This window comes from Monodelphis domestica, chromosome 2 (assembly GCF_027887165.1).
Source record: "Monodelphis domestica isolate mMonDom1 chromosome 2, mMonDom1.pri, whole genome shotgun sequence".
Lineage (NCBI taxonomy): Eukaryota > Metazoa > Chordata > Mammalia > Didelphimorphia > Didelphidae > Monodelphis > Monodelphis domestica.
The window spans coordinates 306289134-306306309 of NC_077228.1; the positions used below are offsets into that span (position 1 = coordinate 306289134).

Consider the following 17176-nt stretch of genomic DNA (forward strand, 5'->3'; position numbering starts at 1 on the left):
GAATTTTTTATAAAAGTAAAATCTTAAACAAAATTCTTGGATTTTTATAAAAATACAATCTCAAACAAAAAAAAATTCAAAAATAAAAAAAATTCTTAGATTTTAAATTAAAATACAATCCCCCCTGAAGTAAGTATTAAAAAATATCAAGTTTAGCTCAGAATGCAATGTTCAGTTATGGGGGTGTATGTGTCAATTATCAAAAGAATAGAAAAATAATCAAAAACATAAGAAAAATTCAAAATAGGCCTTGTATAGGTCCAGTTTAAAGTAATTTTTATCCCACAAGTATGTAGGACAGGATGCAGTAATATTTCACTTAGCCATTTGTAGCCAAGACTACAGGAAGTTGCTAAAATATAAGAAGAAAAGAATTAGAATTCTATTTTGATGGGGAAATGTCATTCCCTCATCTGATTTTTTTTTTCCATTCAGGGATATAGGGAGCCAGCATGATAGTCAAGCTTTGTACTTGTTTGAGTACTTCGTAAAGAGTGTAGATACAAGGAAGTCCTACGACTTAAACATAAGTTAAACATCGCAACCTCGAGTCTCACTTTAATATTTCTTGTGTGCTCTATTGGCACTATTCAGGTTTAGTCTGTGCTCCTTGTTTTTATCCCTTTTCCTGGAATCAGACACAAACATTAATCACAGTCCTATAATATTTGATCAATAAATGGCAGGTTCCCATAGCTTAAAGCTTTTAGGCATATATTGATATTATAGCAAGAGTATATATATTAACTTGTATTACTGCAGGAAAAAATAATATTAATATTAATTATGTGTACCTTCAGTACAAAAAATGAGGAAAAAAATCAAATATTCTGATAAAAAAAATAAAAGAAATAATAAAAATAAGAGAAAAAAAATCAGTTGGCACATCCTCCAATTAAACTAGCATTACAGTATATATGACTCTGCCTAACAATGAAAAACAGAAAATATAAGAAAGAAAAATTGCCCTAATTTCTAAAATTTAATGCCTGGACATTAATATTCCATTTTCATGTTGGTCTTACACACAAATATTCAAATGAGTCTAAAAGCTAAGAATAGGTTTAAATATAATAAGTGATTTCTATTTCTCCAATTCTTTATTTTGGTTGTGCTCCCATAACATACCTTACTTTGCATATTTCAACAGACTGATATTCCTTTGTGAAAAAAAATTTAAATACCAAAACAAAAATAAATACAAGGACCCAGAAACCATTCTACAAATAAATATCACAGACATATGCAAAGACAGCATTCCCCTTTCATCTCTTCCCTTTCAGAAGCTGTATTTTTGTTGGTTTTGTGTGTTACCTAATATAGGAAACTAACAATAACAGTAGTATGCTTTTAGCCACTAAATCTGCAAAGGTCAGCTACCAAAGAATCTGCCCATCTGTTGTGTTGACTGAACACTGAAGAGGTTGGAAATTATTCACTGATTCACTCACTGAAGCTATTCCAAGAAAGATTTTATGCATGCAAGATGTTCTGAGAATGCAAAATAAGTTCTATTCTCATTTGATGTTTATCTTGGAATTGAATTTTTGGGGATTTTCACTTTCATTAACATTTTTATTATGTTCATCTTATAAATTATAAAAACTTTTTAAATGACAACAAAAAAGTTACTTACATAAGCCAAATAAATAAATGTTGAACACTCAAGATTAATAGTCTTTAGTTAAATTAAAATTCTATTTTTTTAAAGAAACTATTTTATCTCACTTTTTTGTATGGACCTATGCATTTTTTTAAACTAAAACTATTATAAAATATATTATGCCCTGAAAGAGTTAATGTCACTTCCTTAAAAAAAAAAAACCCTTTACTCTAAGGATATAAACTACTCAGAAGCAATTACTCAGAAGCAATCTGAGCTTATTACATAATTATGCCTAGTCTTTTTTTAATGTGTTAAATTGTATTTTTAACATTACATGAACAGAATTATATTAAGAATATTATATACAAGAATCTTAACAATAAGATTTACAAGCATTTTTCTTATACTGATTTTTTGTGGGTAGGGAGATTAAAATGTGTCATACTCAAAACCATATTGACTTAATAAATGTTTTATATTTAAAAGAAAACTGTCTAGAGAAGTTGTGTACCAGTGTATCCTTGTTGCATATTCTTGCAAAAGTAAAACAAAGTAAAACTCCTTTGTTAACTGTTCAACAACTTGGAAGTATCTCATTTTGTCCCAGAATAGAACCTGAACTAAGAGTGATAACATCAAGCCCACTATTGTAATCAATTGTTTCTTTCCCCAAAAAGATCTTTCAATTCATCCTTCTTTCACCATAAGCAATACTATCTGAATCTTTTTAAGCAAAACATTGATGATTTGCAGTACTGAGGTTTTTAAAAAATTTTAATTCCTTAATCACAAGGAATATCATCTGGCTCGATTTTTACCATCCTCCCTTGTGCTGACTTTGACATTGAGGTCACCAAAATATTAAGAAAATATTAAGAATATGTTGACTTAAGGGGCAGCTAGATGGCTCATGGATAGAGAGCCAAGCTAGGAGACAAAAGGTTCTGGATTCAGATCTGTCCCCACACACTGTGTGACCCTGGGCAAGTCATTTAACCCCAGTTGCCTAGCCCTTACTGCTCTTCTGCCTTAGAACCAATACTTGCCATTAATTTGTAGACATTAGGCAAGGATTTTAAAAAAAATAATATGCTGATGTAATTCAGAAGGCTTTTGATAAAATTAGATTATTATTTTCATAGATGCTGGTGCATAAACTACAGTTATCTTCATACTGGTCTTCTAACTTTACACCAAAATATTTTTCTTTACCTATAGATATGTGATAGAACTAGGCAAATCCATTTATTTATCTCTTCTATGATTCTATGACCAAGAATATATACACTATCCATCTACTTATTTGTGTCCTCATTATGTTTCATTTCTTTCAGGCTTGTTTATTCAGATGTGACCTGATTTTTCAGTGATTGCCAATACATTAAATACTAGATGAGATTTTCACATTCATAACATCAGCATCAAAATTAAAATTAATAGGCTTAGAAGAGACAGAATAACACAGAGAATATAGAGGATTTGCTCAGAAGGACATAGATTCAAAATGTGTCTCTTGACACTTAATAGTTCTCTAACACTAGAAAAGTCACTCGACCTCTATGAGTCTCAAAGCAACTCTTTAGAATTAGCAAACAAATCTAGCAAATGAAATCTGTATAAGTGGAGAGAGCCAAAATGGAGCATTTAAACCCAATGAAACTCCATTTCCATTACATGTTCATATAGACTATTTAGGAACTATGTGATTCTTTTTACCTCTGCTCCTTTTTCTGTTGCCCTGCCATTGTTACTGCAGAAGGAGAAGGGATCTGAATTCTGAAAACTTTTGTCTTTTTTTTTCCATTTTATGAATTGTACTAGTGAAGGAAATTCATCACTTAATGTAGAAGCCAACTTTCTGGAAACAAGTCTCCCTATATTTGGCAAGGCTGTTCCTTGGACAAGAGATGTATAATTTTCAATTGGGCCTCTACTTAGAGACTTTCCAGAACTTAAAATGTATAGTATAGTAATGTATATACAGTAATCAATTCAATATTTTTAACACTATTTTTAACACCTATGTTCAAAACATTATGCTAAGATTGGGAAATAAGATAAAAACAGAAAAGTCTTTTCCTCAAGGAGCTCAGATTCTATTGGATGAATACACCATGTAACTGGGGTAGAAAACCTCTCTCATTCGACTTCTTCAAAAATGAATTATCAACAACATGTACATAATTACATTCAATACAAATAATATGACTGGAGAAGTGAAAAAAACATTGAATCCAGTACTCAAAACATTGAGTACAGTATTTACTGTAACTGGGTATCAAAGGACTGGTTCAAATCCCATGTAAAACATCAAGTCAATTCACATTTCTGCTCCTATATTTCCTATTCTATGAAACCAAGGAGTCATTATAATCATTAAAGCACCTACTTAACTCTAAGTTCTATGAGGTTATAAGGCTATCTATATATATTTAAAGTTAATTAGACTTTGATGAGAAAATACTTTTAACACTTTTTTTACAGCAAAAATGGTCAAAAGAACAACTGACAGAAGTTAGGAATAAATCTATTTCTGAGTTGAATAATGACTAAACATTCATAATCAATATCTTATCCAGGAATTTCTAAAACTATCTGGAAGGTAGAGAAACTGAACCATAAGATGATAGGTAAGAGTCCCTGAATCCTTGCAAATAAAATGAAACTAAATCTTGAAACTCACAAATTTTGTCTATACCAATCTTACTTTTTTAGACCCACATATGATTATGGAAATCAAATTGAATGCTAAAAAAATATATCTCCCACTCATAATTAAATGGCAGCATTTTGACATACTTAATTGGTTAATTAGCATTGAGTAAGCACTCAATATGTGTCAGGCATTGTGCTAAATGGGATACAAAGATAAGAAATAAAGTCCATAGTCTCGAGGGTTCACAGTCTAAGAGAAACAACATGCAAGCAACTAGATATATGTAGATAGATAGGTAGGTAGGTAGGTAGATAGATAGATAGATAGATAGATAGATAGATAGATAGATAGATAGATAGATAGATAGATATCAAGTTTTACTACTTATAGCAAGATATATACTGAAGACAATTTAAAGAGGGATAGCTACCATTAAGAGAGATTGGGAAAGGCTTCTTATAGAAGATTAGACTTGAGAAGCTGAGACTTGACAACTCACTAAAGCATCATTTTAACCTTGAATATTCCTCGGAACAAAGTAATAATTTGCTAACACGTAGTCAACTGCGCACTTAAATACCTACTTCCCCACCTCCATCATTATACAAAGATCCCATACCAAATTATGTGTCTACATACTTTCATCATTCTCTAAAATTCAAGTTATCCCATTTACATGTTTTCAGTTACTCAAAGGAAAGATGTAAACTGCAAGAAATATAACTGACCTTCATAAGATGCTGATTTATCCATTTGGTGAAAGTTTTCTTTTGAACTTTGTCCCGTTCATCTAAAAAAAAAAAGAATAAAGGGTTATGATTACCAGTTCACATATAGCTACTTGAAAGTTTATAATATGTAGAAATAATGCAACTTGTTTTTCCATGAACTGAATCTATGAATACACACACACAAAATATGATGGTTCAAAGAACACTGTTTATCATAGTAAGAAAAACTAAAACTTTTTCAACTGGACCATAGTTGAGATGGTGAAGGAAAACAATTGCACAGAGATTAGTTTGATCTTGGGAGTACAGTCATAATAGGAGAGGGGGTGACCCATCTCCAAGGCAATTCAAATTATAAGCCAAGTTCACATGGGGAATAAATCTTGTATTTACTACCTCTGAAGTTTTAAATAAAGAAAGCCCAAGGATCAAATCAATTATAAAACAGGTACTGTCAGCTCCACCACTACCCACTCTTCCCTGAGGCTCCATAGCAAAGGTCACTTTGCCACTGACATCCAAAAGATTCTATGAACACCAATAACTATGCAACAGACATGATTTTTCATGTGATCAATGAGAGAGAGTGAAAGAGAGAAAATATGACTCTCCCATCTTCGCTACTCCTTAATTCTACTTCCAGACTGAATAAGGATCCTTGCAATGATGATATCTTTCTTCAAAAGTCTGTCCAATAGAAAGGGTCAGAATAATCCAAGTATAAATAAAATAAAAGTCTTGGTGGCATAGTTCTATAATCTTTTCTTCTCCCTTAGCACCTCTTCCCCTGAAATTTATCACCTCTTTAAGCTGAAGGCATTCATTCCCTTTTTAACAGATATGTCATAGATACAAGGAATACCTGCAGGAGAAAGTTTCCACTACCAATACAGGCTGGTATTTTCCCTAAATTTTATCATCTTAAGACAGCTGCCTAGGGCAATGAGAAGTTGTCATATGCCCAGGGTCCAGCAGCCAGTATGTATCAGAAGTGGGACTTGAATCTAAGGCTTCATGAATCCAAAGCCAACTTCTTATGTAGTACATTCTCTGAGTTTTAAAGGATTTCCAATTATGATAGCATAAAAACCAATCCAGAAAAGTGCCTGCCAAACAATCCCATTCACACAAAAGTTCAACACCCCTTTTACAAAGAGTTGTCTGTAGATCCACAGCCCCAATTTAATAAACATGTCAGTTTAAACTCCCTCAAGTTACATACATGTACATACATATACACCCATACACACCATTCCCTATAACAACATTCTTCTGACATTGTGAAACAACTGACACATAATTGCAACTATAAAATAATAGTATTAATTCTTTTGTCTGTGACTTTATACTCTCAAATGCATTGAAATCATTTAATATTTACTGAACATCAACACCTAAGAGGTCTTGAGAACAAGCAACTTCAAAATAGTAATATCTATAGTTCCTCATATTTTAAAGTAATACCATTAAGCAAGATGTTTTTTCTATGGTCTATATCATGCACTTACTACCTCTGAAGCGTTAAATAAAGGAAGTTAAAGTATCAGACCAGTTATTAAACAGGAACAGTCAGCTTTACCACTGCCCACTCTTCCCTGAGGCTACATAGCAAAAGTCACTTAGCCACTGACACTCAAGATCTGTTATGGAAACTACCAGAAAACTATACAAGAGCCCTGTTACTTCATGGGATACAAACCAATTAAGTGCTCCTACCAGCCTTCCTGTATCAATCTCACCCTTTCTTGCTCTCAAATAATGACATGGTCAGGCAGTATAGGCTTAACAGCATATTCAGAAAAACTGTTAGCAAGCTTTGCTAAATGTCCTGGTAACTACTAATGGATTGATTACTTTAATATTCAAGGAAGATAGCACAAAAGCACTTTAGGGAGAATTCTTTTAGACCTCAGAAGATAAAGCACATTTCATGATCTTGGAAAAAGGACAAAAGAAAACATCCTAAATATGCACCAGCTTAGCCGACAAAAAAGAGCAAGAACATCAAGAGTCATTTTTGATCTGTATAAGCTGAATCCCAAAAGACCTCTGATGCTTAAATGGAAAAGCCACCATGTATAATGTGGCTCTGCTGCCTTCTGATATTCTATATTCAGGAGCCACAGTTGTACTAAGCCACCTATTGTGGTTAATCTGGGCAAGTATTCATCTACATTAAATATAATATTCTACAAATAGTCAATGATAATGCAGCTACTTCTCAAAAATCAAACACCAAGAGGCAGCTCTTGAAGGGCAGAATGATTGACATTAATGGAATTCTAAGCAGCCCGTTTTTAAATTGTTAACTTTTTGTTTGTAATGCTTCTCAGCTTTTTTATATTTAACCAATATCTTTGAAGCCGTAAGTCATCAAAAACTACATTATTAACAACTTAGATTTGCAGTCTAGTTAAAACTCTTATTTGTTAGAGCTTTTCTATCTGCTTTTACAGTTCTGTACTACAAAATCACAATCTGTATCAATTAAAGATATTCCTGTTTCACTTCCAACATTTCTTAGTTCTGTACAATTAAAATTAGCTGAGGATTCACAGATGCTTCATAACTTATTTTGCCAACATAGCAGTTGTATTAAATGAAAAGCAAAAACAAAATAGAGACCCCAATCCCACCCATGCAAGTTAGGAAAAGGATAGCTCTGTGCTGTGTATGGAAGGAAATACAACTTCTGATTGCTGGAGAGACACACAAGACTCCACATAGGCTTTTAAGGGAGTACAACTGAAAAGATTTTAATCAGGAAAAATAAAAAATAAAAAATAAAAATAAAAGATTTTGGAATTTGCAGAAATTTTAGGGAAATATGGCTCAAAATGCCAGTGATTTCTAGCTTGCCTCCCTAGAAATTTAGAAAACTTCTTACATAAAGTCACACCCTCTCTCCTTTTTTTTTTTTAAACCCCTTACCTTCCATTTTGGAATCAATACTGTTTATTGGTTTCAAGGCAGTAGAGTGGTCAGGGCTAGGCAATGGGGTTCAAGTGACTTGCCCAGGGTCACTGGAAAGTGTCTGAGGCCAGATAGGAACCTAGGACCTTCTGTCTCTAGGCCTGGCTCTCAATCCACTGAGCTATCCAGCTGCCCCCACCCCTCATCTCAGTCTCATTTAAAGAGATTGTTACATGTGTATTTTCTAATATATTCTAAACTGTACAACTTTAATTTCTGTTACCTGTTTCACTTAAATCAATGAATTTACTCACTACTTATTAACAGTGATAGTCTTTTCTATAACTACCATTTGGAAGGAAGGAGCAAGTTCCCAACAATGTTTTTGATAGGGACAGCATGAATATTCATTATAAACAATTTAACTTATTAATTTACTTAAATATGTATTTTTACATCTAATATTTCTAGATGCAACAAAGCAAGATCTAATGTGCCTAGATTATTTGTAGTCACAGTCATTTTACCTCTGTAAAGTATCAAACATATTCATTAGAATTCTTTGAATTTCTTAATCAACTGAATACCCTCAGAAAAAAAATGACAACAAAATAGCCTTTATTTCATAAATGAAAATTATGTAAAGGTTATGATCTCTGGCATAGCCAATCATTTCTTTGAGTGACCACTTTCAATAATGTTCTTTTTTTTTTTAAACCCTTACCTTCCATCTTGGAGTCACTACTGTATATTGGATCCAAGGCAGAAGAGTGGTAAGGGCTAGGCAACGGGGGTTAAGTGACTTGCCCAGGGTCACACAGCTGGGAAGTGTCTGAGGCCAGATTTGAACCTAGGACCTCCCATCTCTGGGCCTGGCTCTCAATCCACTGAGCTAACCAGCTGCCCCCTCAATAATGTTCTTATATAAAATGGAACTAGATAATATCTTTAATTAACTTCAAGTCCAGTTCTCACCAATATTGTTTTTTTCTGTTCTTTGTAACCCATAACAACCAAACCTTTAAAGGTAGTATTCCTACATGCTGAAATTACTCAGGAGTTAGAGAAAATAATTTTATTATCTCACTTAATTCTCTGATTTGTTCTCATATACCTCCAATCTCAGAAAGAGAAGAATTTCTGGAGTCCTCTGGAGACATGTAGTGAAACAATGTCGATTCATTTTTTGCCAAATATCACATAATAATGTAATATCTAAAATCAACAAGTACTTATTAAGTATTTACTATGTACAAGGCATTATTATGTAGGGATACAAAATTGGGGCAAAAACAGCTCACATTCTAATGTGGGAATGACTTCTGCATATACAGCAAGTGTCAATGATTCTCAACATATCTTGGTCCATTTGTTACTTTAACAATTAACTTCTTAACCCCTTTATTTACAATCTACCCAATCCTATGTGAGGCATCCAGTTAATTTTTCTGACTTTCCATACTGATTTTTTTTGTTTGTTTTAACCCTCACCTTCTGATTTAGAATCAATGCAAAATATTTCCAAGGAAGAATAACAGTAAAGCTAGGCATTTGGAGTTAAATGACTTGCCTAGAATCCACACAAGTAGGTCATGTCTGAGGTCACATTTGAACTCAGGACCTCCTATCTCCATGTCTGGTGCTTTATTCACTAGTTACCCCTCCATATTGCTTTGACTCCTATCATTCTGAGGTGCTTTTTAAAGATGGTTTGGAAGGATTGTCAGAGAGATTCACTCAAAGGAAGGTGATGGAAAACAGCCATTATTAGTATCCAAATTCCGTTTTAAAAAGCCAAAAGATACAAAGGTATATCTATGATCTAGCAGGGCTAGTGGCTCTCTTGAACTCACATTCTGAACTGCAGAGGGCTATGTCTATCTGGTGTCAACTAAGTTCCTCATTATTAAGTCCCCTGGATGAAGGAAGTGATGCCATATAGACTTGGTTATAAATGTAGCAGGTCAGAGTTCCCATGCCAAGAAGCAGTGGGATCAGTTGTATGACAATTGCTATAATTCCATAACTGGGATGAGATAAGAAGACCCAGTCTTTGAAAAGAAATAACAATCCTACAGACAAGAAGACAGATTAGAATAAGTGGGAAAGCAGTGCCAAGCACGATCTCAAAGTCAAATTTCTAGAAAAAAAGATAAGAGCAGAAAGTCCTGGTCTACCTTTTTTTGAAAACAACTGGCAGAGTAAAAGATGGATTCCCCCTAGAATACATACATGCATTGGACTGCAAGAAGTTCAAAGAAGGTAATGGAGGGATGGTTTAACTAATGAATGCGAGTTTTGTCATTCATGATTGGTGAAGACTCACATGATGAAAAGAGCTTTCACCAACACAGATTATGCAGTTATGATATCACTACTCAAAATAGATGTTGATCCAAGTCAACATTTTGCCAGTCAATCTCAGGCCATTTTTCAAGGCCACCATGACTGTTTCTGTTCAAAAAGGCATCAGGGGCCAGCTTCATCTTCCTATACACCACTAATTGTGCATTCTTCATTCGGTCAGCCCCAGAAACTCCTGAAAAATTGGTACCTATGCTAGGTGATATACATTTCTGAAAGACTCTACTCCAAACTGCTAGTCATAGCAAATGACAACGCATCAATTAAGACCAAAGGCAAAAAGACACTCTAAATGATGGAAATATTCATTTTCCTAATTCAAAAAAAAAAAGGAAATTGGACTAGATGACATCTTAGGTCTTTTCTAACTGTGAGAATCAAGTGAGATAAAATTTATAAAATACTTAGCATAAGGGCTTGGCATTTATTAGGTGTCTAATAAATGTCTGTTCCTTTCCCTTTAAAAATAGCATTACAAGCAGATTACACAATAGGATAATCCTCATTTAACAGTTGTAGAGAGAATTCAAGAAGGGCAACTAGGTGATGCAATGGATAGGCCACTGGGCCTGAAGTGAGAATACTTGAGTTCAAATTTGACCACAGATACTAGCTTTGTAACCCTAAACAAGCTACTTCTGTCTCTGTTTACTCATCTGTAAAATGGGCATGATAATATTTACCTCCCAGAGTAGTTCTGAAGATTAAATATTTACAAAGTGCCTAGTACATATTAAGTGACATATAAATGTTAATAGTGGTAGCAATAGCAGCAATAGCAGGCAAAGTGGCTTGCCCAAGCTTACAAAAATAGGAAGAAATCACAAAGCTTGGATATCAAATATGAAGTGATGGGATTGTACAGGATAATTCTTAAATTTCCTTGGAATATGAGTGAGTTCCACTATTTTATGAAGAACCCAGGACATCCATGTTCATGGGCATCACTAGGCCTAGAGTTAAGAAGACTTGAGGTCAAATCTGGCCTCAGGCATCTACTAGCTATGTGATCCTGGGAAAGTAACTTAACCCTGTTTTCCTCAGTTTCCTTATCTGTTAAATGAGCTAAAAGATGGAATGGCAAATCACTCTAGTATCTCTCCTAAGAAAACTCAAAATGGAGTCATAAAAAGTCAGGCATAACTGAAAAATGACCAAGCAACAACAAAACCCATAGAAACGATATAATACAAAGGAGGAAAAAAAAAGGAACATGTGATGCTAATTTTACAGACTTTCTTACCTACTCTGATTAAACAATATAAAAATTATTATGTAGAAGATGTCAGGAGTATGTTACCACTTGGTTTTCAAAATTGTGAATTAGAGAGATAATACTGAAATGTAACTTTAATTGGAATTTATAAATGGAATCAATATAAAAACTTTACACACCAATCTATTTTTAATTATTTCTTTTCTAAGTGTGACTAGCAGGAAAACAAAATGCAAACTATGAAAAATAATCAATCACATAAATAAAATTAAAAGAAACATTAGGTTTCTAATATGTTGAGGGTGCAAACCTGTGCAAAATGAATAATATGCAGTTAATCTAATACATCCAAGTATTTGAATCATAACTAAGGTATAAAATTATGTCTCAAAAGTAATTAATAAACAATTTCTGAGATATAGGTGTTTTGTCCATACAAATATGCTTATTTATGTAGGACTCCTTGAAAGCTGGAACTGTTTCATTTTTTCCTTTATCTCACAAGCACCTTGGATAGCTCATAACACATAGTAGGTATTTATATATACTTGTTAATATATATATATATATATACACCATGATAAATTAATGACATGCCATTCAAAACTTATAATGTTGGTGATTTGCAGCAGCAGTTAAAAAGAATCCTAAATTTCATAAAAAGAATTTTAAAATTTATTCATAAAAACATATTAAGTACAATTGCTTCAAGTATTTTGGAAAGTAGGGCACCTTTTGCATAGAGTTCCTGTACATTCAATAGCAAACTAAAAGTGTTCATATGAATTTCAGTGTTCTAAGCTTATTAGTGGAAAGTAATGAAAGTCCTGGTAGGAAAAAAAAAAAGTAGGATCTGCCACTTTTTAAAACTAGTTACTTGAAAAGGGAGTAGCCCATATTACACCATCTAAGTTTCCAATTTGTACTTGTATAAAAGTCTTTTATGTTATTTTAGACAGTGATGTCTACCACTGAGGTTATATTTTGGGCAATGCTACCATGACAACAATAAGGAAAGGAATCCCAATGCTTTCACAGAATATACAGATTTGGCTGGCTAACAAATCACTTTTCAGACAGTAGAGTTTAGTAATACATATAATATAAAATATTTTATTTCAAAGATAAAACAGTGATCCTTATAATATAACAGTAACAATGTAACATTTCCAAAGGAATGGCCAATAAATTTTCAAATGATTGCTATGTGGCTTTTAAAAAACAAAGATTTGTTAAGTGTGAAAAGAAGCAAATAATTTTAAAGCATTCCATTAATTACAAATTCTTTAAAAAAGAAATAACAAATGTTTATACAAAGCATTATTGATCACTGAAAATTACAATGGTTTATTTTCAGTTAAATCCAATCAGAGTTAAATTCATTTAATATCACATTTAATAACAAGGAGAAGATTCTTAAAATATTAAAATAGAAAAATAAAGCACAGCCTTCTCTAGAAAGCCTCAAAAAAAAGTTGCAAAGCTAAACTGTTCAGTATTCTAAAAAGATGCCCTCCCCACCTTGGGCAAAACTCTGGTTGGACAAATGCATATAGTAAGATTTTTCCAGTCCTAAAATCTTGAGAAGGGATATGTACATCACATTACTGACCTATACAGCACATCTGTTCCACCAGCTTTGCATTCCACTCGCGGTCACTTTTAATTAGCTGTCCCATCATTCTCCAGGGAAGTTGGCTGACAGGTTGTCCTTCACTCCTGACATCCAAACTAAAGGTGTTACTTTCTATCCACAGTTACTTTCTTTGCAGAAAGCAAACACAGAGCAAAGTAACGCCTCCAGTTAGGCTAAAGAGAAAGAAGTAACTCCCCCTTTTAAACAAACATGAGGCTTTGCTCAGTCTCCTCAGCAAGCCAAGAGGTCTGACTTATAATTAAAGAATCTGACTGAACTACATTTCTCCCTGTAATCTTAAATTTGTACAAGTAAAGGAGAATGTTCTTTTTTTTTTAAGAAGTTGTATTCAGTTCAGAGATTTCCAGTTGGTATAGATGAGCCATTCTTACTAACAGACCAATAAAACAAGTTACGTTCCACTGTAACTGCTTGAGGTTTTTGGGTTTTGTCCCTCCTCCCCCCCTCTTTAAACACCCCAGGCAAAATTTATCTAGAATAAAAGTCAGGATCCACCCTAACTTGTTTAACCCAACCCAGTTGAGTCTTAAATCAATGAAAGTGAATTGAAATTGAAAGAGACCAAGATCCTTTGCAGGTAGGAAGTAGCTCATTCATATCTAACCATATGTATGGTGAAACCTTACTTGCCCCCTGTGTATCTGGAAAGAATGGTGGTATGAACTCTGGCCCATTTCCCATTCTCTTCCACAAATCTGGCTGGAGGGAATAAATTACTTTGGCCACCCAATTCACAATAGGGGTATGGCATTTTCTTTTGTCGAGACAGTTGTTCTTGGTAAAATATATCAAGAGAAAGAAAACCCTCATACAAAAGTTTACAAAATTATTACCAGTTATTTGGGCCCAAGAATACATGCTTTTTTATCTGTCTAAGCCCTGCCAATAGAGCAACCATCTCTCAATGCAGATACCAAGGAAAGTCAGTAACAGAGGTTGGGGGCTGGTCAAGATGTTGATATCGTTCAGTCATTTTCAATTATGTCTGACTCTGTGATGCCATTTGGGGTTTTCTTGGCAAAGATACTGGAGTGATTTCTCATTTCCTTCTGGTCATTTACAAGATGAAGAAACTGAGGCAAATAGGATTAAGTGCCTAGCCCAGGGTCACACAGCTAATTATGTCTGAGGCCACATTTGAACTCAGGGAGATACATCTTCCTAACTCAGGATCCAGTGTTCTGCCCACTACACCACCTACAGATGCCTGAGCACAAATCCAGCCTCAGGTATTTACAGGCACTCCAATCTTGGGCAAGTCTCTTAACTTCTGTTTGCCATGCTATTCTCAACTGTAAAATGGGAATAATCATAACACCTACCACCAGGGTGGTTGTGAGAATCAATTGATGTATTTGTAAAGTGCTTAGTACAATGCCTGGCCTGATAAATGCTAGCTATTGTTAATATTTTCATTAGTCTTATGGAGGGGAAAGCACTGTACTTGAAGTCAGAGAATCTGGATTTTAATTATGGCCCTGCAGCAGTATTATCTTGGACAAGTCACTTAATTCCCTTAGGTTTCAGTTTCCCTTTCTGATACTGGGAGACAAGGACTTGAATTCTGCCACTTCTGAGATGTGCAACTTTGATCAAGCAACTTCTCTGATATTCATTTTCTTCTTGAAAGACTTGAAAGACATAAAAGACTTCATCTCAAAAAAAAAATAGTCTCTAAAGTCTTTTCCAGCTCTAAATCCTACTAATTTGGAATATATTTTCCCATAGAAGCAAAGCAAAAATAGTTATAGTTGAAATGTTACTAGCATGAAATTTCAGTAAATAAGCATTTATGTGCCTGCTAAATGCAATGTTGTTAAATACATAATGAATTCCAAAAAAGCTTTTTGTGCATTGGCTTAATCAGCATCAATAACACTGATTCTATGATAAATGTTGCAAACAAATGACTGACCCACTCTTTTGTACAATTACCTATTTTATCAGCCAATTACCATCTTCATGCATGAGGTTTTTCCTGAATCCCTTACCTGCAAGAGCAGGTCACCCCAGATTACCTTGTATTTACTTTTGTCTGTGTTTGGTATACACACAGGTTTCCCCAAAGGAATGCAAGATCCTTCCAGGGAGGAGACTCTCATTTGTTTATGTGCACTCCCTGAGCCCAGCACTTTGAAATTAATGAATGCACTGAAGCAATGAAATAAAGCAAGTGTAAATGTGTCCTGACAGCAAGAATAGCAAATAAAAGGGAAATGCTATGGAGATTTTTTTTTAGCAATGTAACCCACATGTTTGAAATCATCCTTTTAGGATATTAAATAATATAAAACATTTTGCCAACATCCAATTGCTAAGCATAGGATAGATGTGCAAATGCAGGTATCTTAAAAAGAAGCAAGCTCTCCTCAGAACAAAAATCATGTTTTACATGATTGTACATGTAAAATTCATGTTATATTATTTACCATCTCAAGGAGGGTAGGGAAGGAAGGAGGGAATTTGAGACTCAATATTCTTTGAAAAATATTGGAAATTGTTTGGAGGGAAATAAAATTTAATTAAAAAAACAATATTGTAATCCTATAACTAAAGCTTTGAGAGTCTGGAGAGGAATTAGCAGAATAATCAATTTCAAGAAAGATAAACCAAGCCATAACTTTTCCTCAGTCTAATGACTATTTGTGGTGATGCAAACAGTCTCATTCATCTCTTTGTCCCACATTCTCCCACACTCCAAAAACTAGTCAGCAAAAGGCAAACAAACATGCCTGCCTGAGGACAACAGGTGCGGCTACTAGGTGAAAGGCATCAACCAGGAGAAAACAATTTCCATTTATTGTCAAGGAGCAAAGCATCATACTAAGAAATCATACTAAAGGGTAGAAAGATAGAATTCTAAGGCACAATAATATTTCACCAGTGGCCCAGAACTACCATCCAAGTCTACATTTACAAATCTTTTTTTTATATTTATCGCTAATAGCATGGATTTTATTGGATTGTACTGAGCAGTACTGTGTTCTTTCTTTGTATTCAGAAATAACCATATAGATTCATAAATTTTAAACTGGAAACTGTAGAAGCAATCAAATCTAAGCCCCTCATTTTGCAGACCAGGAAACTGAGCTTTAGCTCAGAGAATTAAATGATTTGCACCATGTGACAGAGGGAATGCCACAGCTGGTTGTCTTACCTCAAAACCAACACTTGTTTCCTCTATACCCAGCTGCCATAAAAGTATGTTTTTAAAAAAATCTTTAAATTATTCATCTAGATCTAGAGCATTTTTGATATATATATATGTGTGTGTGTGTGTGTGCATATATATATATGTATATATATATATATATATCCCTCCTCCAGCTTTATTCTATGACTCAAATCAAAACAATTCAATTATTTATTGCTATGCCTTTTCTTCCAGTTCCTATAAAAGCCTTCAAAAGACATCCAGTTTTCTTGATGCCAGCAGCACAACCTCCAATTATCAAAGAAATGAATTATTTTAGTCAGGCTAAGTATAACTAGGTGGAATTTCAGGCCACCGGCAGTCAAAGGTCACAAAGAGGGGAAACTTCTATCTACTTTTGAAAATAGAAAGAAGCTACATTACAGATTTCTATCAGATATAACCACCTTCCTCCCATTCTAAAAGATTTCATGATGCTGAACCTCTCAACAGAAATGCAATGTTCCTAAAATATGAATCTCCGTAACATTTCCAAGCCCCTACAGGTAAAAAATGTTGTTTGACAATAATTATGTACAATAATTTAATTCATTACTTCAAATAAAATCAAACTTCCATTCAAGACTTAATACTTTAGTCATTTGAAGGTTAAAAAGAAACCAGGTCTATGGAATGCAACAAGATGGCCTAACAATAAAATCTATTCTTTCTCTAGGTTGGACTTTGGCACTGGCAGTTCTCCCTTGGCACTGGTAAGTTCTTCTAACATTTGATGCTGCAAGGAAACAGTTTATGACCTATATTGAGAAAGGCATTTGTTTACTTGAATATTTCAGGACTCAGATTTAAGTTCCTTCAAATACAAAATTTCTACATGAT

At 33.9% G+C, this 17176-nt stretch overlaps 1 protein-coding gene across 41 annotated transcripts in view; it reads right to left on the reverse strand.

The window, feature by feature from the left end:
- The window catches only part of DST (dystonin), a 612681-nt gene that overhangs the window by 318726 nt on the left and 276779 nt on the right, over positions 1–17176 (reverse strand). For 40 of the 41 annotated variants that reach the window (XM_056814337.1, XM_056814311.1, XM_056814295.1 and 37 more), the window contains one exon: positions 4991–5052. In XM_056814337.1, the coding sequence (XP_056670315.1) occupies positions 4991–5052 (62 nt within the window). Of the gene's footprint in view, positions 1–4990; positions 5053–13098; positions 13296–17176 lie in introns of those variants that run through there. The other variant, XM_056814306.1, reaches the window with a different exon arrangement.